The sequence below is a fragment of the Vipera ursinii genome, assembly GCF_947247035.1.
Source record: "Vipera ursinii genome assembly, chromosome: 1".
Taxonomy (NCBI): Eukaryota; Metazoa; Chordata; class Lepidosauria; order Squamata; family Viperidae; genus Vipera; species Vipera ursinii.
The window spans coordinates 29,001,228-29,026,355 of NC_139512.1; the positions used below are offsets into that span (position 1 = coordinate 29,001,228).

General features: G+C 37.0%; 1 protein-coding gene across 13 annotated transcripts in view; it reads left to right on the top strand.

The window, feature by feature from the left end:
• SYNE2 (spectrin repeat containing nuclear envelope protein 2) overlaps window positions 1-25,128 on the top strand; it is a 244,648-nt gene that overhangs the window by 69,861 nt on the left and 149,659 nt on the right. For all 13 annotated transcript variants that reach the window (XM_083350942.1, XM_083350953.1, XM_083350943.1 and 10 more), the window contains exons 28-42: window positions 598-1,166; window positions 1,376-1,552; window positions 3,123-3,273; window positions 6,214-6,372; window positions 7,352-7,513; window positions 8,508-8,609; window positions 9,485-9,685; window positions 11,618-11,789; window positions 12,326-12,438; window positions 16,254-16,456; window positions 16,712-16,831; window positions 19,084-19,372; window positions 21,899-22,068; window positions 23,069-23,375; window positions 23,843-23,962. In XM_083350942.1, the coding sequence (XP_083207068.1) occupies window positions 598-1,166; window positions 1,376-1,552; window positions 3,123-3,273; window positions 6,214-6,372; window positions 7,352-7,513; window positions 8,508-8,609; window positions 9,485-9,685; window positions 11,618-11,789; window positions 12,326-12,438; window positions 16,254-16,456; window positions 16,712-16,831; window positions 19,084-19,372; window positions 21,899-22,068; window positions 23,069-23,375; window positions 23,843-23,962 (3,015 nt within the window). The remainder of the gene's footprint in view (window positions 1-597; window positions 1,167-1,375; window positions 1,553-3,122; window positions 3,274-6,213; window positions 6,373-7,351; window positions 7,514-8,507; window positions 8,610-9,484; window positions 9,686-11,617; window positions 11,790-12,325; window positions 12,439-16,253; window positions 16,457-16,711; window positions 16,832-19,083; window positions 19,373-21,898; window positions 22,069-23,068; window positions 23,376-23,842; window positions 23,963-25,128) is intronic.

Sequence of the window (25,128 nt, forward strand, 5' to 3'; positions counted from 1 at the left end):
CCAGATTCTTCTAGAGCATTAAGACTATATTCACAAAAATCCTAAGTGCAAAATTTCAAAAAGAAATTTTCAGAAAAAAATTGGAAGCAGAGATGATGAAGCCTCCTCTTTTCTCAGTTCAACTTCCCAATCTCAGCCCCTTTTCTCTAAGGGAAAGTGGTAGTAAACAGAAAGGTTCTGAATCTTTCTTTACTTTGTATTATATTATAATGCTTATTATAGCCCAAAGACCCAAACTGGTCTTCCTTAAGTGCTTTCCTCCAAATCTGTTTATTCCCCTAGAAGAATAATCATATATAAGTGTGTCTGCTCATCATTTTTCATCAACTAACATAGATGTGGTGCTTAAGAATATTAGAAACTCAAGTTGACCTGTTGGTCCAACAACACTGACCAGTGATACTGTAGCTTTTTAACAGTATCATGTAGGAGTTTTTCCAGCCCTAGTTAGGGAAGTGCCCTTCTGAATAAAAGTATGCAGGCTACCATTTTGCTATAGAGCCATCTCTCATTCTTCAGATTTAGTAAGTGTAATTGCATAGTAATTAATATTATGCATAAAACATAGTTTCCAGATTCTATCATCCTTTCTTTCAGAAAATCCAGGCATCTATAGCTAATTGTATTGAACAGTGCGACAGCCAAGAGCAAAAAAGCCCTGCAGGATGGACAATTGACCAAAGAGATCGGCAAGCCATTGGTTTAATGATCAGCAAGTATAAAACACAATTAGAAGAACTGAGTCAAAAGATAGAAGTCATTGAAACAATTTTACAAGATCTTGAAAGTTTTCTGGCTTCCCTGAGACATATTCAATATTCTGTGGATGCCTCTACACCGCTGAGCTGGTCTACTCAGTCAATGCAGGAGGTTTCTCATATGGAGAAAGAAGCCAAGTCTCTAGATGAGAAATTGAAGCAACTTCATATCTATTTGGTAGAGGCTGAAAGTGGTAAAAATATGAGCTGTGAAGAGCTTGTAGCAGCTTTATTTGTAAAGGAATGCCCGTCTATTGGTTCTGAAGCAGCAACAGAGTATACCCAGAATCAAAAGACTGAAGAATTTTCCTTGAGGAATAATGAGCTATTTAAAAATCTTCAAGATATATATGATTCAATCAGTGTGATAGGCTTGCGGGACCCAACAATTCCTGCTATTTCGCAAAGGTGAGAAAGCCTTTTTTTTCACTAATTTTATATCTTCTGGTTGGGAATTATGAAAGCTTCTTAAAACTGGAAATATTTTAAAATAATATAATAATAATATACAATATAATAAATATAATAATCTGAAAATATTTTAAAATAATAGAATATCAGAATAGTCACAGTGAAATTATAAGATATCAATCTATTTTTTTCTCTTGATAATATAGGTTGAAGTTGCTCAATGAACTGTGGAAGAAGCTTGATCGCTGTGCTCCAGAAATGAAATCCTTGAATGAGATTAGTCAATTTTCCCAGTTGCCAAAAGCCCAGGAAAATGAAGTCAGTCGGCAGTGGACGCTTACTCAGGACCTATGGAAGAAGACTAAACTTGCCATTACTGAAAAGTAGGTCGCAATTCTATATTTATATGTACCTCCTAGGAAGTCCTACTGATACTGAATAAAACTTAATTCTGAATAGATTTCATTAGGACTGTACTATACATACTTACATACATACATACATACATACATACATACATACATACATACATACATACATACTGCTGTTCTGCTTAATTTCATGCAGCTGTAGACTGAGACATTGCTCATCTTCCCACAGTGCAATAAATTAGAGATAAGTAATCACTCATCCTGGAACACATAACTTCCCTTTTATATCTCGTTTAATTGGAAATTAAAGAATTCATGAAAAAAATTATTATCAAAATTATTAACTGTAAAACAAGTAAATTATCGGAAGCCAAGAGCAAGCCATATTTTCTGCCGTGGTTGTGGAAAAAATGAACTTGGAACTTTTGGTTAAAATACTATAAAAAGAAAATGATGAAAAATGTGTCTTGAAATTGAAAAAAACAAAATTTCTTTTTGCAAGAAAAATGTATACACAAGCAGTATATTTACTTGCTTATCTTAAAAGAAGTATTTTATAATACAACTTTTGGGGACTGGACAAGTTTTAAATGATAACTTGAGACTACATGATTGAACTTTAGTTTGTGTAAGAAACTCTGTTGGTAAGGAAGTAACATGTCAGGGAATTAACTTTTTCACTATGGAAGAATGAAAACTCCCCTTTCTTGCATTCTAACTGGAAGAATCCAAGAAGGGATCTCCTACTTTGATATTTTAAAATGGCAATGCTTATCCTTTCCTTGCTCACGTTGTATATTTGTTTTTATAATATTTATTTTAAATGTGGATTGTTATATTTTTATATGTGTTGTTTTCATATTTGTGATTTTAATCGACTGTTGTATATTGTCCAGAGCCACTTTTAGAGAGACAAACAGCTATAAAATTTGATTAATAAATATTCTGCAGCCAGTAATGTATACAGGTAGTTCTCATTTAGTGACTGCCTTGTTTAGTAACCATTTGCAGTTATAACAGTGATGAAAAAAAATCACTTTATAATCTGTTCTTGCCTTTAGGATTTTTACAGACCTGTAAGATGAAGTAAGATCATAAGCACAGTTGTGTGTTCATTTAACAACCACTTTGCTTAATGACCAAGTTGCTAGTCCCAATTGTGGGAGACATTCTTATAAATACTCTCAGACTCTTTCTGTCTTTACATGATCAGTTATCTTCATAATTAACTGATGCCAATTATCATAGGCATCTATCGTAAGTAGAACAGCAGCTTAGGAGTGGGCAATGCAAAACTGGAAATAAGTTAAACTCCTCTCCCTATGTAGTACAATTCTAATTTTAATTTTCCTCTAAGATGGTTATGAAACTATGAAAGCATATTCCTGCATTTAATCCCTAGTTTAATCCTAAAGGCTACTAATTCTCTTCTTCATTTTTGTGAAAGCTTATTTACTTTGGAGTTGAATGGGCCTACTGGATTCCTTGACGTGTTCATAATCATTTGAAAAATAAGGTTCTCTAGTCTTAGGCTAGTGTGTAAATGTCTCCAATTTTCTTTTGGCTTTGTCCCCTTCTATAGGCGTGAGTACTGTAAAAGCACAATGGAACTCTTGAAGCAATATCAAAGCTGCAAAACCTGTTTGACTAGCATTATTCTGAAGCAAGAAAATGCCCTATCACAGCAAGCCTCCTACATAGGAAAGGAAAACCTGCAGAAGATAATTGCTAAGGTGACGTTTTAGGGAACTTTGTACATAGGAAACCATTTCTCTGGTTCTGTGCAAATGAGCAACACCCTGTAGCATTTAGTGATGGACATGTAACACAATGCATTGAGAACTGGAAGACAAACTCCATAAGTATTTTACCATAAGTATTTTACCTCTTTCACTGCTCATCACTGTGTTAAAAGACAGCAGTAATGCTTTAAGTATCATTTATTTATTTATTTATTTTAATTCCATTTATATCCCGCCCTTCTCCGAAGACTCAGGGCGGCTTACAAGCTTAGCAGTAGCCTTCATTCTATATATATGCCTGCTTATTAGGGCTTTCACACACACCCCAAGCGGCATTATTACAAAGTCAGCTTATTGCCCCCAACAATCTGGGTCCTCATTTTACCTACCTCGGAAGGATGGAAGGCTGAGTCAACCTTGAGCCTGGTGGGATGCGAACCTGCACTAATTGCAGGCAGCTGGTGTTACTTAAGGAGGCATTAGCCCACTGCTCCACCAAGGCTCTCTCAGTTATATACTGCTTAAGTGTATCATCAGTTGACGCAAAGGTCTAATCCCTAGTTGTGAAACCCTATAAAGCCCCCAGTTCAGAGTTTTATCATCAATTTGAGCTGCCTGTGACTGGATCAAGAACACTATGTTTTATGGGTAGAAACTGTGTCTTACTTTTTGGTCTGTTGCTGTCTATCCAGTGCAGCTAGTAACTTGCAGATTCATTGTGAACAGTGATGAAATCCTAATTTTCCTACTCTATGAGTCTGTATAGTATGTTCCCAATGAAATGGGAATTATGAATCCATGTAGATTACAGTCCAGAGATGTATTGCTTGGTGCCCTTTGGCTAATACCTATGAAGCACTGATTGCATTCCTTCCAGCCTGCAGTAGATACAATCTGAAAACAAATCTTCTCTGCTATGGAACAGAGTTCTTAGCAGTGATTCATTAGAGAAGACCCACCTTGTATACAGCGTTGCCACCAACAGTCCATGGGGAGAGAGGAGAAAAGCTTCCAAGCCAAAAATCTTTGGGCTTCTTCCAGGCCTCATCCTGCAAGTGTTAAGATTTTTCCGCTTTTACCATGTCTATAGGCAAGCTTCCTGTCGATTAAGACATGGATAAGTTTCATGCAAAGCACTTACTATAGGATAGAGGAAAAATTACTCACAGGTACCCAACTTTCCATAAACCATGAAATATATCTCTGGAACAAAATGTTAATACAGACTTACAACCTCAGTTGAGCTCAAAATTTTTATTGCTAAATGAGACATTTGTTAAATGAATTTTGCCCCATTTTATGACTTTTCTTGCCATAGTTGTTAAGTGAATCACCACAGTTGTTAAGTTAGTAACACAATTGTTAAGTGAACCTGGCTTCCCCATTGACTTTGCTTGTCAGAAGGTTCCAAAAGGTGATCACATGAACCTGGGATACTGCAACCGTCATAAATATGAGTCAGTTGCCAAGTGCCTGAATTTAGATCACATGACTATGGGGATGCTGCAACGGTCATAAGTGTGAAAAATGGTCATAAGTCACTTTTTTCAGTGCTGTTATAATTTCAAATGGTTGCTATATGGACTGTTGTAAGTCAAGGAATACGTGTTTAGGATATTTTAAAATGTCAATAATATTTCCATGCTTGAATGGGAAGCAAAGTTTATCAATAGTCAACCATGTCAACATTAACAAAATATATAAAGAAAAAACTTAAATATTCAGAATTTGATAATATATGTTTGTTATGTTACCTGCCTTGAAGATTTAACTTTGCCTCAAGGAGGACTTGAAATGGGTTGTACCATTTCAGAAGAATCTTGACAATACTTTCTGTATCTTTGTTACTTAAATAAAGGTCTAAAGATTTCTCATTCTTGGTCTTTTATGATTCTCTCCAGTTTATCCATAATGTGATTAATAATACGAATCAGAATCTAAATACTTATATTTGATGTATCTTTCCTTTCTGCCAGGGTTGTTTTATTTGGATTCAGCAATGTCATGAGAGTATAAATAAACTGGTCAGAATTCTCCCCTCCCCAAAGTATGCAGAGCTTCATGCTTATTTTTTTCTGTTAGAGGAATAAGAAGACAAGTTGTCTATCATCTGTTGCTTGAAAACCTTTGTCCTACTTTCTCATTGTCTAGCTGGATGTACTAAAAACAGAGTACTGTCTGACAGGGAACAAAGCTGTCATTAACAAAAGCTTTATAACTGCCAAGTGGTATAGGTCAGTACTCTACTGCCTGTGTTTGTGTGTTTTGGGGGCATAAGAGCCATTTCAGAAGCCCAAAGTGGAAAATAAAAATGGTATTTTGCAAGTTCCAGAGATACAAATTTGGTGACGCAGTTTATAAATTAAAATGGATCGTTCATTTTTGAAACAACTGTAGTTATCAAAGGAAATATTGTATTACCTGAAAAACAATCTGTTTATTATTATATGTAGAACAAAATATTTGAGGTTTAATTTGCCATGAACAATCCAGGTCCTGCTTTCAATATAGTTTTGACTGTATAATTCAGTATTATAGGAACAGTATATGGCAAATGTGTGAGAGGAGAATTGGGAGTCCATATATTTGAAAAGAAGATGAATAAGCAAACAAATAAATCTGAAATATACTGTAGCTATTACGCAAGTTAATGAGTTCATTTGCATAAAAAGCAGAATATTGCTCAAGGTTTAAAATATTTGAATAGATTTATTTCTTGATAAAAAGTAACTGAATTTTTTAAAACTTGGAAGATTCACAATAAAGCATAATTCTGTTACTTTTTTCTCATTCTTGTTGATGTTGAAACGAATATAAATATTGAAAATCAAAGGCAGTGCCATTTTTCATTTTGACAAGTTTCTGACTCTAGAATTTCCCACAAATGCAACAAACTTGTTCATAAACTTGTTCATTCTCATCTTTTCATAGGTCCACAAGGCAAAGGAAGAATTTAACAATTCCTCTGAAGATGTTGATAGATTAAACCAAATGTGCAAAAATCTTCAGTCTCAAGTGAACAAAATGAAGAGTTTTGAGGAACCCCCATTTGAGAATGAGGCTAATGCTATTGTGGACCGATGGCTGGATGTATGTTATATAAGCTAACTATAAGGATATTCCAAATTATCATTTATTGTAATAATCAATCTTGACTTCCAAGTGTTATTCAAAGTAAATTAAATTAAATTTATTTTATTTTTAATTTTTATTTTAATTCCATTTATATCCCGCCCTTCTCCGAAGACTCAGGGCGGCTTACAAGCTTAGCAGTAGCCTTCATTCTATGTATATGCCTGCTTATTAGGGCTTTTTCGCCCCCCCCCCAAGCGGCATTATTACAAAGTCAGCTTAATTGCCCCCAACAATCTGGGTCCTCATTTTACCTACCTCGGAAGGATGGAAGGCTGAGTCAATCTTGAGCCTGGTGGGATGCGAACCTGCACTAATTGCAGGCAGGTGGTGTTACTTAAGGAGGCATTAGCCCACTGCTCCACCAAGGCTCCATGTGCATTTAGCATGATGAGGAACCCCAAAAGAGGGAAATTGGAGCATACTTAATACAAAGTGGGACTCAAAGAAATACATATTTTTATTTTATTTGAGATTATTCTCAAAGATATAAACAAACAAGCAATATTGTCTTATGCTGTTTGTATTGCTTAGCACTCCCAGGAGTTTTTCCACGAGTGCATATCTTAAGAATGTCTTACTTCAATACTCTAAAAAGCTAGAGAAGGACACTTGACTGCTTTATGAATATGCCCAGGCAGTTCCTAACTAAAACCAGTTAGGACACATTATTGGGAGAAGATTCCATCTAATAAACCAAGCCACCTCGCCAAACCTGTCTCTAGAGTCTGGAGCGCTATTGTGATCTTTGATATGATAATCATATTTGGCAAGAAACTGGCTGTATCCCATGGGAACATTGGATTACTTCCCTCCCCTTATTTGTTTTTGTGTTTGGCTTCATTTTACCTTGCCTCTCTTCATGTTCTTACTTGATTAGAAAGCTTTATGTTCTGTTTCTTTCTTCTTTTTTGGAAAACATAATTCCTTCTTCCAGATCAATGAGCGGACTGAAAGCTATTGTGAAAACCTGGAAAGAGCTTTGGCTTTATGGGACCAGCTTCTTAACTTATCCAGTTTGATTGATGAATGGTCAGATGCAATGCAGAAGAACTTAGAAGATGGGAACGTGACTGAAAAGGAATTGGAAGAGTTGGAGGTATGGTTGATAGGGATTATTTGTCATTCAGTAACTGCAGGCAACTTTTTCTAAACTGGATGAAGGATGGTACAATGCCATCAAGCTGTGATTCAAGGTCTGAAGTTCTGTTTTTTCTTCCTCCTTGTTCTCTTTTCCATATTGCCATCCTTTCTCTGACTTTCTTCTCCTCTGCTTGAATGCAATGAGAGATTCATTCATAAAATACCTAGCATTTCTTTATGAGATGCAGATATGAAAAAGATATGTTTCGAAAGCTATTTTTACACTGAAAGGGGAATTTTAATTTGAAATGATAGTAGGTGTTACAACAAAGATTAATATAAGGTCTTCAAAGCTCTTACCATTCTTGTGTTAAGATGCAGCTGGTTTGAAAAGGAATACAATGCACATAATTTGTCATGAGAAAGTTTTTATTTTTAATCAAATCCCCCCCTCATATTACTCAGTATTACTTACATTAAATAGCAATCTTTCTGCATAGTACCTGAAGATGGCAGAAATTGATCTTGGGGCCTTTGACCCCAAATCAGGGCAGGGCAGCCTAAATCTCCAGGGAGTTTCTATTTCAAAGAGTAGATGCCATGAAAAGAATGCCTTCTAGTTGCCATCAAATTACATTGCTTAATGCCGTGTTTCTCAACCCCAGCAACTTTAAAGACATGTGGACTCCCAGAATTCCCCTGTCAGCTCTATGGTTGTTACAGAACAGGCATTAAAGATGGGAAAGAGGCAATCCCTCTGGTATTCAGGCTGCATGCCATGAAGGGCTTCATAGGAGGTAATCATCACTGGTAATCAGTCTAGCTTAATGGCAGAGGTGCTACATTGGGTATCCTGAGTTGTGTTCATAACTTTTTAAGCCATTGCATTTTAGCCCGGTTGTTGCTTCCTTGCAATCTTCAAGGGCAGTGCATTATGACTTCTATTCACTGGTGAAATAAAATTTACAATTGGATATTTTGTACATAATCTGTTTTCTGTATCTTCTCAGGCCGATATCTTGTGCCAAGAAAAAAAGTTAGAGGAATTTGATACAAAGGTGGATGAAATTCAGTGTCTTCTTAATGGCAGTGAACCCTCACTTGAACTACAGGTGAAAGAGGAGAAATAACAAGAATTATGATTGTGGTTGATATAATAGGCCTGCTTATCTTTGTTGTCCAAAAAAAGATTTTCTATTCCTTTTGTATTGCCTTGCAATAATGAAAATAAAACACAATTGTAAAGGTCTCTTTTGCTATCAGGTCTGCCTCATTCAGCTGGACAGTGCAGGGTAATTACTGTTTTGGCTGGTATTCAGCATCACTGTCTTATTTTCCTCTCATCGACCAAAGATATAGGAGCAAGGTGAAGGAAGGAAAATGGCTTCCATTCTGTTACTTCTCTTCAGGTTGACTATCTGATACTGACTCAAACTGCTGTGATATGTCGGAAGTAACAGGAACTTTGGTACCTGTTTCTGAGCTATGTTACCAGATTACAACCACTAAGATACAATCTGGAACCATCTAATTGTCCATTGCGTCTAGAAGTCAAAATGTTTTATATTTCTCCCTGAGTCCTATGAAGAAGGTTCTTTTTTTTCTTCCACTCATAAGAAGCTCTAGTTCTCTCTTGATGACTGATTTTCTTGATTTAATCCTCTGAAACAAAACTCACTAGATGATAAGATTTCGTGTTGGGGTGAAGGAAATTTACACTGTAATGTTATCATGTAGAGATTGTTACTGGCTATAAGGGAAAAACAGAAAAGAATTTGAATATGGAATGCCTTTTTCAGTAACAACTAGCTTCAACATTTTAAATAAATCCTGGGTATACCTAAAATATAAGATGTGTTTATCAATTCTGGCAAAAAAGAAGGAAATTATAATTTAAAAAGAAGGCAGGTATGTATAGCAATATTTCTCTCCAATTTCTACTAAAATAATAAACTCCTAATTTGGCATATGTTCTTTTCCTTTTCAGGTTATTAAATCTTCTCTTTTGAACAAAATGGAGCAAATAAGGAAGTATTTACCAAATAAGTCAGTACCCACTGAAGTAAATGGCAGTACAACAGAGCTGAAAGGAGACCTTGATCTTGCCAAGACTCAAATCGGAATGACAGAATCGCTTCTGGAAGCTTTATCTCCCTCTGATCCCTTGGAGATTTTTACAAAATTGGAGGTACTTCAGACATATACAACATCATAGACAAGCATCTTTAGTTTGTTTGGCAATGCAGATGATATTCCACCTGAAGATAACATTTTGAACTGCTCTTACAAAGACAGAATGACAGAATTTCAATGGTTGTTGCACATATCACAGGATTTTGAGTGGGATCAGAAAATTAGGAGCTCCATCCTTCTCTTCCATGTGACTTTCCCATACTCCACTCTCCTGCTGCCTTTCACTGCAGTTAAAAGTTATGTCAGTATCAATCTCAACCATGATTATGAACCAGGATTTAGAGATTGAGTTTGTACAAAATATTAATCCACAATGGATGGGCGTATAAGTAAAAAAAAACCAGTCTATATAGGCTTAGCACAATCCAGTTATACTTGGACAAGATTCACACATAATACTAAGTCATAATAGTATTATGTCATAGTCAGGTTACTGTAACTTACTTAGCAAGCTTTGGTTTTAAATCCTGTTTAGCAGTATCTGTGAACATAGTATAACATAACATAATCTGAGGTTTGTAACTAGCTTCAAAAATCTATTAAAAAACAAAATTGTTTACTTGTCAGCATTGCCAAATTATTACACTTGGACATTGGTAATGGTATATTAATATGATTACTATTGCTTATGACTGTGCAGAGGTTCAAATTCAGTAGGAATGATGCAGAGCATGTAGGAATAAGCACATACTTGCTGTCATATCTTTAAATCAAATGTGTCAGATATGCCCCAACTTGACATTTAGGAAAGAAAGACCCTCAAATCCATTTGATTGAACTGATAGGTTCTTCTGCTAAAGTTAAGTGGTTGCAGCAAAAGTAAAGCTCTCTACATGGGGCTGCCCTTGAAGACCACCCGGAGGCTCCAGCTGGTGCAGAATGCGGCCGCGCGGGTAGTGATGGGAGCATCCCGATACTCCCATATTACACCCCTCCTGCGTGAGCTGCATTGGTTACCGGTTGTCATCCGGGTGAGATTTAAGGGTCTGGTACTTACCTTTAAAGCCCTACATGGCCTAGGCCCGGGATATTTGCAGGACCGTCTGCTGCCGGGAACGACCTCCCATCGCCCAGTACGCTCACACAGAGAGGGCTTCCTCAGGGTGCTGTTGGCTAGACAATGTCGGCTGGCGACCCCCAGGGGGAGGGCCTTCTCTGGGAGAGCGCCAGCCCTATGGAACCAACTTCCCCTTGAGCTCCGGATGGCCCCGGATCTCCGGTCCTTTCGCCGTGGCCTTAAAACATTCCTTTTCCATCAGGCTGACCTGGACTGACGACAGGGATTTTAAAATGTTTTTTAATTTTTAATTTCAATTTATTTTATTGGGGCTGTTAATTTAATTCTTTTTAACTTTTGTATTGCTGTATTTTATTGTTAGCTGCCCTGAGTCCTTCAGGAGATAAGGCGGCATATAAGTCCCAAAAATAAAATAAATAAATAAATAAATAAATAAATAAAGCTAGATCTGAATATACTCACGCAAAAGTTACATTTTCCCCTTCCCTTGCCTTCCCCCATTGACCAGTCCATCAGTGTCCAATAGGATGCCCTTTAGATGTTTGGGGAAACAGCTCAGATGTTTGGCACCTCTTACTGCAGTTTCACATTTGATTTGAAGGCCAGGCTCCTTGGAGGCTGGTTCATTCCGGTTCCCTTGCAATTTATGGCTGGCTGTTTCATTCCCCTCCTTTGCATTTTATGGCAGGATGCCATTTTCCTGAACTCTGTATGAGCTCAGGAAAAGATGCAAGTTCTTTAAAAAGGTGCTAATAAATGTGATCTGTGTTCCAGATTTGCTTTTCCCCTCTCAATCTGCATGCTACTTGTTAGTCTAAGTAGTGTTGACATTCCAGGATCAAGCTTATCAAAATTATTTCCAGATTGGTTTTCTGTCAACATGTAAATGATATTCCCTTTCTTATTTAGGAAATACATCAGAAGATTCTTCATCAAAAACAACATGTGAAATTACTTCAGAAAGCGACAAGCTACCTGAACCCTGACGTTATTGAATTAAATAAGCAGCTGATAAGTATCACAGACTTATTTAATTCAAAAAAACAAAGATTTCAGGATCACTTTACAACTCTCTTGAACTGTGAGTGAAAAGTTATTATTTTTTTATTTTTCTTAAGTTGTCAATTTCAAGCAGTCCCTGTTTTCTTTAAAAGCAAATTTGAACTGACAACTGCTTTGATTTATGCAAAAGTGTTTTGCATCCACAAAGGGGAACAGGATACGATACTTAAATTGTTTAGAAACATTCATAAAGAAACTACTTCTGGTTTTTTATGAACTTAAAATATTGTTACTATAGTAAGTATATAGTAATATAAATTTGTCACTTAACTTTAAACATATAATTGTGTGTGGAGGGAAAACTGCCCTTTTCAATTTGCTTCAAATATCTATACCTATGTTTTTTTTTCAATGGAAAACAATTCTTACTCAGCAATTTCTAATTGTTTTCCTGATTTATATTTTAATTTGCAAAGACTTTTCATCCAATAGCAAAGAGGAGCCCAGCAATGACAGAACTACTGGTAATTGCTTAGATTCAAATAATGAAGTCCTGTGCCTCTTCATCCTACTAATCTTTTTATCCCCCATATTTTAAACTGCATCTTCCCACAGACCAGTGTAAGCATTTTGATGATTGGTTCAGCAATGTCCAGATCTCTCTGGAAGAGTGTTTTGACTCTTCAGAAACAAAAGAGATGGCAGAAAAGAAAATTAATCAACTAACGGTAAGGGATATGAGTGCAAATTGTATTGAATACTTTCCTTCAGGATTCTTCAGATTTTAAATAAATTAGCCCTGTTTTTAGAAGTAGAATAGAACGGAACGGAACGGAATGGAATGGAATGGAATAGAACTGGATGGGACCTTGGAGGTTAGAATCAAGAAACAGAATAGAAATAGAAACAGAACAGAATAGAGCTGCAAGGGACCATGGAGGTCTTCTAGTCCATCACCCTGCTCAAGCAGGAGAACCTACACCATTTCAGACAAGTGAAGAGCCTTGGTGGAGCAGTGGGCTAATGCCTCCTTAAGTAACACCAGCTGCCTGCAATTAGTGCAGGTTCGAGTCCCACCAGGCTCAAGGTTGACTCAGCCTTCCATCCTTCCGAGGTAGGTAAAACGAGGACCCAGATTGTTGGGTGCAATAAGCTGACTTTGTAATAATGCAGCTTGGGGGGGGAAAGCCCTAATAAGCAGGCATATACATAGGATGAAGGCTATTGCTAAGCACATTGATTTGTGCTTTATTGTAAGCCTCCCTGAGTCTTCGGAGAAGGGCGGGATATAAATGGGATTAAAAAAAAGTGACAGTCTAGTCTCTTCTTAAAAATCTCCAGTGATGATTCTGAAGACAAGCTGTTCCACTGGTTAATTGTCTTCACTGTTAGGAAGTTTCTCCTTAATTCCAGGTTGCTTCTCTCTTTGATCAGTTTCCAACCATTGTTTCTTGCCCTGCCCTCTTGTGCTTTGGAGAATAATTTGACCCCTTCTTCTTTGTGGTAGCCCCTCAAATACTTGAATACTGCTATCATGTCACCTCTGTTTCTTCTTTTCTTATACTAGCCAAACCTAAGTCCTGCAGCTGTTCTTCATATGTCTTAGTCTCCAGGCCTTTGATCATTTTAGTTGCTCTTCTCTGAACTCTTTCCAAAGGCTCAACATTTTTTTTGCAGTATGGTGACCAAAATTGGTTGCAGTATTCCAGGTGCGGTCTTACTAGGGTTTTATAAAGCAATACTAATACCTCATGTGATCTTGATTCTATGCCTCTGTTTCTACAACCCAGGACTGCATTAGCTTCTTTGGCTGCTGCTGCACACTGCTGGCTCATATTCAAGTGAGCATCCACTAAGACTCCAAGGTCCAAGGTCCCTCTCACAGTTACTTCTTTTTGAGTCAAGTCTCGCCTAATCTGTACTTATACCTTTGATTTTTCTTGCCTAAATGTAAAACTTTGCTTTTTTCCACATTAAAGTTAATTTTGTTGGATAGGGCCCATTGTTCAAGTTTGTCAAGATCTTTTTGGATCCTGAGCTTGTCTTCTAGGGTGTTGGCTATTCCTGCCAGTTTAGTGTCATCTGCAAATTTGATGAGTTCCCCTTCTATTCCCTCATCTAAGTCATTGATGAAGATATTGAAGAGTACTGGGCCTAAGACAGAGCCTTGTGGTACCCCACTGCTTACTTCCCTCCATGTGGATGTAGTGCCATTGAGGACTACTCGTTGAGTATAGTTTGTCAACCAGCTACAGATCCATCTGATGGTGTTGTCTATCCCACTTTTTCTAGCTTACTAAACAGCAGGTTGTAGTCTACTTTGTCAAATGCCTTACTGAAATCTATGTATACTATGTCCATGGCATTTCACTGGTCTACTAATTTAGTCACTTTATCAAAGAATGAAATAAAATTGGTTTGGCATGATCTGTTTTTAACAAACCCGTGCTGACTACTGGTTATAACTTTGTTTGCTTCTAGTTGTTCACAGATCTGTTTTTTTATTATTCCCCCCCTTTTTCCCCCACATTAAAACTGAGGGTGCATTTTAGTTTCACATAGTGTAATGTGTGTTCTTTTAGAGTATGAAAGAGCAGAATTAGTTGAGTAGATTAAAGTAGTAATATAAAGTAGCGCTATATAAACTTAAGTGTTGAGAAACAAGATTGGTCATAGCATTTCCTTCTTAGTAAATGTGCCTTTGAGACCAGGGCTGCAAAATCTGAATAACCATGAATGGCAACCAAAATATGTAGAAAATTTGAGTTCTTTGCTACTAACCTGGGTTATCCAGAATTTTTGCAGTCCTTATCTGGTAATCCTGGTAAGGCTATGGTTCCATAAACATTTTACTGAAACTTACTTCTTAATACTCTTCAATGGACCAAAACATAATTTTATTTAATCTAGTTTAATTTTTGATGCAGCTATGGAGGGCAAATATTTTTTATAATGTACAACTTAATCTGGGAGAAAGAAGGGGAGGTTAAATAGTGCATGTTATGCATTTTTCTAATTTTATTTTTTCCTTTTGTTATATTTTTAATGTTATTCCTCCAAAGTTGTCAGACAAATACACCTGGTCTTTTTATCTTTAAAATTTTATCTTTATGTTTATTGAAAGGTAACTGTGACTGGTAATGCATGAGTCGGCTAGTATGGATAAGTAGGATTTTAAAACTGAGTCTCCCTGGCCCAAATTTCATTGACTAATTTTATGTAAATTTAATTAATTGACTTAATAAGAAATCAGTTGTGTTGGTCTTTTAGGAGCCTTAAAACCTGGTTCTTCCCTTAGGTTTTAGGTTCAGGATGTTAGTTGAGGCTGTGATTTTGCCTTTTGCTATTTGAGGAGTTGATTATTTTTACTTGTTATCTTTTATTGTCTTTTCTATTGTTTTATATTTGATTAAGATGAGAGACAATAAATATTAACCCAGCAAACCAACTACAAGTTTATTGATTAGCAGAACAACGATTCTATCAAGAATAGATCCTATATACAGGTAGTCCTCAACTTATGACCACAATGGAGCCCAACCGTTCCTTGCTAAGTGAAACATTTGTTAAGTGAGTTTTGTGTGATTTTATGACCTTCATTGCCACAGTTAAGTAAATCGCTGCAGTGGTTAACTTAGTAACGTGAATCTGACTTCCTCATTGACTTTGCTCGTCAGAAGGTCATAAAATGGGATCATATGACCCTGGGACACTGCAACCATCATAAATATGAGTCAGTTGCCAAGACCCCAGATTTTGATCAGGTGATCATAGATGCTGCAATGGTCATAAGTGTGAAAAACGTTTTTCTACTTCCATTGTAACTTTGAATGGTCACTAAATGAACTCTTGTAAGTAGAGGCCTACCTGTCCTGGAGATGGTAATTTTGGTTTTCTTTCCCTTTTTCTGTCTTCAATGAAAAAAGGCAGTACTCATTTCAGTCTTGAAATGGATCAAGATTGGAATAGTAAGTCACGAAACAGAGAGCTAAGTTTCTTCTATGAAGGATTGTTTTTTATCAGAAGCAGAGAATACTCCAGTTATTTTCAATATATGTGTATCCAGGTCAGTGTTATCTATTAGAAGGAGGCAAGTTCAGAGTAATGAATCAGGCACAGTCACATGAAAATATCTTCTGTGGATGGATGTTTTGAGATAGAAGCCTTTGATTAATTTATTATTCACTATTACGTGTTAATGGTTTCTCTTGGCTATGCCAAGAAAAATGTTAGTGAGAACTTAGTGCTATTGAAAAATCATGCAACAATGTTGAATGAAAAATCAGTTTTGTAGGTGCTGATCAATTGGTTATAATCTATTCAGAAATTGTCACTTATTGCAATAATCAGTGAGTGAGTCATGGATGGATGGATAATAGATGGATGGATGGATAGATTGATAGATAGATAGATAGATAGATAGATAGATAGATAGATAGATAGATAGATAGATAAGCAAACTATAAAACATATAAAACAACTGCACCAGGTAAAAGATATTGCTGATCTTGGATAAATCTCTCATTGTGGGGTTTTTCCCCAGAGTTTCCTAAATTTGGAAGACAAAGACAGTGATATTGTTGAGGTGAAGACTGTTCTGAACCAGGTGAAGAACTATTTGCCCAAACCAAATGTCCATCAGTTGAGTAACTGGGTGAGGGACCAAGAAGCGGAATTGCAAAGAATAATTTCCAAATGTCAGGCACGAAAAATTGAGCTTCACTTCTTTCTTCAACAGTTTGCTAGGTAAGAAGCCAAAATGAACTAAGCTTGCCTCATCTATATTGTGATCCAGAGTGATTAGATGGACTTTTAAGATCTAGTTCTGAGATTGATGCATTCTCCTCGTACAGTACTAAATAAGTAAATGTATTAATAAGTAGGTTTGCTGAACTAGACCCAAGATTAATTTACTGTACAGCATTAAGTGTTACTGTTCGTGGGTTTTTTTTTACAGCTTAACAGGATTTTCTTGTAAGTATTTATTCTATTCTTTTGAAGGCTTGAAAAGGACTTTAAGAGTCTGGAGAAGTGGCTAAGAATTCAAGAAGAAAAATGGCAACAAGTTCAAAAAGAGAAGACAGGACTTGAACATTTTTATCAAATTCTACTCAAACAAAGGTATTTTGTCTAAGCTATAGCAGCTCACTTAACTCTGTTCCACTCTTGAGCTAGTTTCAGTGGCATGCTCAGGTTTTCTACTGAAAATGTTCCTGTCTAAAAACATATTTTCAAAGTTTTGGTATTCACAATTGAACACAAATTTATGTATATTTCCCCACATAGGTAAAAGAGTAAATATACTGCTCAAAAAAATAAAGGGAACACTTAAACAACACAATGTACTGTATTTAATAGTAGGATGTCTTATTTTGTGTTCCCTTTATTTTTTTGAGCAGTATATAATTATTTTGAGTTCTAGTTTTCAATCTCTATCAATTAAAAAAAAAGACTATTTGAATGCAGTGACGAAGCAGAAGAATGCAAAGAGTGTGATTTTAAATGTTGGGTTATCCTGTCTTGATCAGTTGGAAAAAAAGTTGATATAAAGTTGCCTTCTATGAAGGTTGATAATTGACTCAATTTGCTCAGTTCTAATAACATTGGAGAGATGAAGGGAACATTTAATGCAAAAATGGACATGATAAAGGACCAAAATGGCAGGGACCTAACAGAGGCAGAAGAGATTAAGAAGAGGTGGCAAAATTACACAGAAGAACTATACAAGAATGAGCTTAATGTCCCTGATAATCACAATGAGGTGGTCACTGACCTCGAGCCAGACATCCTAGAATGTGAAGTGAAGTGGGCCTTAGAAAAGCTGAGCAACAACAAAGCTAGTGGAGGTGACAGTATTCCAGCTGAGCTATTCAAACTCTTAAAAGACGATGCAGTAAAAGTGCTACACTCAATTTGTCAGCAAATTTGGAAAACTCAACAGTGGCCACAGGATTGGAAAAGATCAGTTTACATTCCAATTCCAAAGAAAGGCAGTGCCAAAGAATGTTCAAACTATCGCACCATTGCACTCATTTCTCATGCTAGTAAAGTTATGCTTAAAATCCTACAAGCTAGACTCCAGAAGTATGTGGATCGAGAACTACCAGAAGTACAGGCTGGATTTCGAAGAGGCAGAGGAACTAGAGATCAAATTGCCAACGTACGCTGGATCGTGGAGAAAGCTAGAGAGTTCCAGAAAAACATCTACTTCTGCTTCATTGATATGCTAAAGCCTTTGATTGTGTGGATCATAACAAACTGTGGCAAGTTCTTAAAGAGATGGGCGTACCAGACCATCTTATTTGTCTCTTGAGAAACCTATATGTGGGCCAAGAAGCAACAGTGAGAACTGGACACGGAAGCACTGATTGGTTCAAAATTGGGAAAGGAGTCCGGCAAGGCTGTATATTGTCGCCTTGCCTATTTAACTTATATGCAGAGCATATCATGAGAAAGGCAGGGCTAGATGAATCAAAAGTTGGAATTAAGATTGCCGGAAGAAATATCAACAACCTAAGATATGCAGATGATACCACTCTAATGGCAGAAAGTGAAGAGGAACTAAAGAGCCTCTTGTTGCGGGTGAAGAAGGAGAGTGCAAAACTTGAGTTGAAACTTAACATTAAAAAAACCAAGATCATGGCATCCAGCCCTCTCAATTCCTGGCAAATAGATGGGGAAGAAATGGAGGTAGTGACAGATTTTATTTTCCTGGGCTCCAAGATCACTGCAGATGGGGACTGTAGCCAAGAAATTAAAAGACGTTTGCTCCTCGGGAGGAAAACCATGGCAAATCTAGACAGCACACTATAAAGCAGAGACATCACCCTGTCAACAAAAGTGCGTATAGTCAAGGCTATGGTCTTCCCAGTTGCAATATATGGCAGTGAAAGTTGGACCATAAAAAAAGGCTGAAGCCTTTGAACTATGGTGCTGGAGAAGACTCCTGCGAGTCCCTTGGACTGCAAGGCGATCAAACTGGTCAGTCCTAGAGATCAACCCTGACTGCTCTTTAGAAGGCCAGATCCTGAAGTTGAAACTCAAATACTTTGGCCACCTAATGAGAAGGAAGGACTCACTGGAGAAGAGCCTAATGCTGGGAAAGATTGAGGGCAATAGAAGAAGGGGTCGACAGAGAATGAGGTGGCTGGATGGAGTCACTGAAGCAGTAGGCGTGAGCTTAAATGGACTCCAGAAGATGGTAGAGGACAGGAAGGCCTGGAGGAACGTTGTCCATAGGGTTGCGATGGGTCGGACTCGACTTTGCAGCTAACAACAACAACAACAAATAACATTTAATGAATGATGTCATGGGTAAAGCATGGGGAATAATGATGACAATTAACCTTCACATAATTGTTTTTCTTTTATAGGGAGTGGTTTGATTCTTTTGATCGCCAGGCAAATTATTTGAAAAATTCAGGATTTTTGAATGATGAAGCAGTTCTAGAATCTGCCCATTTTGTCAGTAAATACAAGAGGTTGGTTAATCACGTACAGAAAGCCCTTGGAGTTTCTGAGATGTATTGTGTAAAAAGAAAGCATTTTGAAGAACTTGTCAGGAACATGTTTTGCTGGTTGGAAAATCTGAAAAAGCCTATCCTGGAGATGAGTGCTGAAGAATCTGAAATATCACTGGAAAAAAGGTTGTTCAAAATCCAGGTACCAAGACATACTTGAAGCTCTTTGTGTTATTAATAAAAACAACCATCCAATAATTCTTTGTTTAGTCCTTTCTCATTTCAAAAAGTTTTTTTTTAAATTGCTTGACATTTTTCTTGAATTTTAGTCTTAACCATTCCATGCTCTGTTTGAAGCTACTATTTATTTATTTGTAAAAAAAAAACCAAGAAGAGATTGAATACATAAGCCACAAAGAAAGTCTGGAGAAAGCAGCAGTCAGTTAATCAATTAAAATATTCCAGAAGAGATCAATCACTTATTCTGAGGCCTGGGATAGAGCCAGGTTTAAAGGTCTACTTAAAAAAAGGCCAGGTGGAGGTGGGCATTTGAATTTCAGATTGAATGGTGTTCTAGAGACCACAGTAAGACAGAGAAGCCTACTTCCTGCATCCCAACAGTTAATATTGTTTAATTGATGGGGCCCACAGCATGCTGGGTATGTTAGAATGTATAGGACAGGCCAAAACCATGGATAAATAGCCCTCAAATAATCAAAGCCATATCTTTATAGGTGATAACCAGAACCTTGAATTGCATCCTGAAGCATATTGACAACTAGTACAACCACAAAGTACAGTGTTATGTGAGCATACAGGCATACCTGATGCATCAGATACATTTGTGCAAAGGCTCCCTTGGGCATAGTTGCCACCAGCTCCTGCATGCCAGTCCTAAAAGGGGAAGTACAATTACATTCAGGACTAAAGATGGAACTACCCCAAGCTCAGAAAATGAAAACAGCCTCAGACACAGAGTCTTGTCAGGCTTGAGACAAAGCTTGCTCTTCCCCACCAAAGGCCAAACATTTTCCAGACATTGACAGAGGATCTTGACAGCGTCACCTGGCCACACCAGAGTCAAAATGTGTAGCTGGGTATCATCAGCACAGTAATACTGAATCTGAAGCCAGCAGATAACTTGTCCCTGCAGTTTCATGTAGATGCTAAATAGAAAGCTATCTTTTCTGTGTATATGCATCATACGATATCTTTGTTTCATCCTTATCCTTGCAACAGTCATTCTTAAATGCATGTTTTTTTCTTTCATCCGTATCCTCCACTAGTGTGCATAACATACTCTGCAATATAATTATTTTTATTCTTTTCTGAGCAACTTCCATATTTTATTTTGTGAGTCCACTTTCCATTAATTCTCTCTAAAGACTAATTTAGTCTCTTACAAACACTTGCTTTCCTTCTACTTTTTTGATGTTCTTTATTAAATCATTTAAATTCAAAGGGCTACTCAGCTCACAATGACTCTTGGTGGCAAAAAGATTCAAAACAAAATCCAATGTATTAAATAATTTTAAAATATGTCCATAGCCAGAGGGAAGAGGGACATAATAAACATAATCTAGTTCAAGTAAGTGTATACCTCACCCTAATCCAGATTAACTCATTTAAGGCTAGGGCAGGGGTAGGCAACCTTGGCCCTTTTATGACTCGTGGACTTCAACTCCCAGAATTCCTGAGTCAGCTGACTCAGGAATTCTGGGAGTTGAAGTCCACGAGTCATAAAAGAGCCAAGGTTGCCTACCCCTGGGCTAGGGCATCAAGGCTGACTGAAGGGATAGGAGGGACAGGGCTGAATGATACTGTCCCAGAGGTCAGGCACCACAACAGGGAAGGCATACCTTCTAGGTTCCATCAGATGGCATTGTTTAATAGATGAGATCAAGAGCATAATCCCTCTGACCAATTTTTTAGGTCAGCATTTTTGTTCAATATCTATTTTCCTCTGAGATCTTGTCTTGGCACCATTGTCAATTAGTGGTCTTTCCCACATTTAGAATCCCTTATTCTGTCAGTTTTTCATTATAATCAGTCCATGTTTCAGAACCCTTAACTTTTACTAGCATGAATTAAATTAGTGAAATAGCAAAATAGTATTGTGGTATTTCAGTGTCAAAGCTATAGAAGATGAGCAGGCTAAGCACAATGGCAGGGTTACCAGTTTGGAATCGTTGTGTTCTGCCAAGAGACTCAAGTCCAGCCCATCCCCCCACCCCTGTAAATTCTGTTGATTCTTATCCGGCACCAATTTGGCTTGACTGTTAGTAGATCAGATTCTTGTGTAGCATGTAATAAACAGTGCTTTGAATTCAACTCTTGTTCCCGATTACTAGCTCCTGACAAAAGCACTTTATGTTTAATAAGCATTTAATCATTTTATATATTTGATTTATTTATTTCCATCCTGCTTTTATTATTTTTACAAATAATTCAAGGCAGTGAACATATCCAACTCATCCTCCTTCTCCTATTTTTTTTCCATTCCCACTCTCTCCAATATTGGCCATGTCTTCCTATATTTAGGGAGTTACAAAAGAACTGAAAGCGGTTTATCAGTTTTCATTGTATGAGGTTTAATTGGAACCACAATTAATTGATTTTTTAAAAAGGCATTGTTTCTCTTGATAGTTTTACATGTTATTTGGCCTGGCTGCTAGGTCAAAGACAGTGAGTAAAATCAATTATCTTCATGTTATTTCTTACAATACAGGAGATTGCTTTGCTGAAAGAGGAGGGCAATGCTAAACTGCAGACTATCATAGCTGTTGGAGAACATTTGAAGTGTGATGATAACAGCAAGAACCTAGCTATTCAACAGATAGTTTCTGATGTCCAAAAGAAGTGGGACTCCACTATTCATCTGGTTATTGGCTGTCTGAGGTAAGTAGCCTAGATTATACCATGAAAATTTCCACTGAGTTGAAAATGCAGCAGAGCCATTCTATAATAACATCATCCAGTATAAAAGTCCTCCAGAAACTCTCCACTCAGACAATATTGCTGAAATTGGTGGAAAACTAAAGATTTTTGGCTGGAAGCTTTTAACTAATCTCTGCAAAAAAAATTTATAAATACATTTTTTCTTCATTTATATTAAAATATAGCTCATTCCTTTACTGCATATGGGTTCCTCAAGCAAATGATGACCATTAAAATAAATAAAAATGAAATTAATCTTTAAAAGAACAAATTTAATTACAAAAAGATCTGGTAAAGAAGGCAAGGACCTGAGAAGTTGATGATTAAATATATTTTAAGGTTGTATGTATACTATATTAACTTATTTAGCATTCTACCTTGTTCTTATGACAAACACAAACCTTTTGCTTTTCAACATTATAATAAGTTTGTCATTTTGTTTTCCTACATCTGTGGTGGCGAACCTATGGCACGAGTGCCACAGGTGGCACGCAGAACCCTCTCTGTGGGCACACGCACCGTCGCCCCAATCCTAGGCCTTCAGCTGGGTTTTATAAAAACTTTTCGCTTTAGGCCTCTGCCGTGTGCAAAAAAAAAAAGGTTCAATCAATCAATCATTTTCAACTTTTTGCGGGGGAGAAAAAAAGATCTTGCAAAGTTTGAATTGATTGATTGAACTTTTTAGTCCCACCCAGTTTGCCGTTACCACTGCAGCCATGCCCGCCCAATGGGCCACGCCCGCCCAATGGGCCACGCCCGCCCAATGGGCCACGCCTGCCCAATAGGCCACGCCTACCCAATGGGCCACGCCTACCCAATGGGCCACGCCCACTCGGCACACGACGATACATAAGTTTTGGGTTGCAGTTTGGGCAACCGGTCTCTAAAAGGTTCGCCATCACTGTCCTACATATTCAATGATAAGTTGTTAAAATAATATTGATTTTTTTTTCCATCAAAGGGACCAGGAGGAACTTCAGCATCAAATGGAACAGGTGAACCAGACAGAACATGCCATCAAAGCGCTATTTCATGAAGTAGAGAAGCAGAAGCAAGGCTTAAATGTTGATATTCATCCCAATTCACAGGAAGTACAAAGTCAGTTAAACAATTATTCTGCACTTCTGAAAGAAATTGAAGGCCTAACGCCTCTTTTAAATGAACTAACAAGACAACGCAGTTCTTTGGAGACATGCAGTAATAGATTGAGTGAAGAATCATCGATGGCTTTACAGCATCTTTACAAATGTCTTCTTAGCCGATTACAGGTTGGCATCATGACATATTATTGATCTGGAAGATACAGATGAAACTCTACTAGTGTATTTTTTGCAATATAAATGTTCATTAGATGTGGGATTAGATCTGATTCAAACAAACAGGTAGGACAGGATGAAATGGGACCTAAACCATGTCATTTCAATTGCCAGTTGGGTATATTTATTTTAATTAATTTATTTATTTTTAAAAGTTTAATTATTAAATTTATATAGCTGCCTAACTCTCACACAGTGATTCTGGGCAGCTATGCAAATTTGTTTAATAAATAAAATATTTGTATGTATTTGTAAAATATTTGTATATATTTGTAAAATATTTTTTATTTGTATATGGGTTCAGGAAGATAATATGCTATTTCTATGGTGGTCTTAATAGTCTGCAGAAAATACTTTATTATATTGGACAACTATCTATGCAAGTTGGTTTTGACCTTGAGTTTCTTCTTAAATTGCAGAATGCAACAAACCTCTTGGAAGGCTATGTTGAGGGGCACCAGCAGTGTGAAGAGTTGACAACCCTTTTGATAACTTCCCTAGAGGAGCTGTGGGAGCCTGTGGGTGCAGAGCAAAAACAGGTCAGGAGAAATTTTGTTTCCAGTGAATTTGAAAATAAATGAATTAGAAAGAGTAACAGTGTAATAATAATAATGAGAACATATTAAACTTGTATGCCTCCTAATACTGAGAGCCTGAATGGCTCACAAAAAGATATATCAAGGAAATTGCAATAAAATCCATTACACATAAAAGACAAAAGACAGCAAGCACTCACTCTCCCTTGCCAAAGACCTTAATGAAGAGCTAAATTCAGGGAGTACGGAAATTTGGACAACAGTGTTTCCATCCCTGAATAAAAATAATAATTGATAAAACAAGAAACAGAACTATTGAAAATTAGAATTTTATGAACAGCGTCTTTTTATTTATGACTGATTGTTGGTGCAGAATTTTTATCAATGTCAAGTGCTTTCCAGATTGCCACATGAACAATTAACTGAACAAAGGTAAACAAAAAACAAAAAAACTCTTAACTGAGTCATCTTACACAACTTATCTAGTAGTCAGATAAGTCAGCTGGGAATCAAGTAAAAGTAATTGATATTCTTTTTAAAACAATTTGGTGTCAGTCTCTTATGAGTAGCACCAAAGCTCATGTGACCTCTCATTCATTTCATTGAAGAAGGTAGATCCGAATGAGTGTTCCTTTGGGAGCCTGGTGCTTTTCTCTTTTTCAGACAGTCCTCAGCGTACAACCCCAAATTTCTGTTGCTAAGCAAGACAGATGTTAAGTGAATTTTGCCCCATTTTATGAACTCTCTTGGCAGAGCTGTTAAGGGAATCACTGCAGTTGTTAAGTTAGTGACAGAGTTGTTAAGTGAATCTGACTTCCCCATTGACTTTGCTCATCAGAAGGTCACAAAAAGTGATCACATGACTCTGGGACATTGCTACTGTCATAAACACGAGTCAGTTGCCAAGGGCCTGAATTTTGATCATGTGACCCTGAGGATGCTGCAATGATCATAAATGTCAAAAATAAGTCACTTTTTTCAGTGCTGTTGTAGCTTTGAATGGTCACTAAATGAACTGTTGTAAGTCAAGGACTTTTTGTATTTAAATGAATATGGATGCCGGTTTCTGTGCAAATCAGAGAACAAGCATGATCTCTGACAAAGACATTGCCTTTTTATGAACTATCAAAATACTTTATGAAAAATTTCATGAGTGATTTATCCTATTT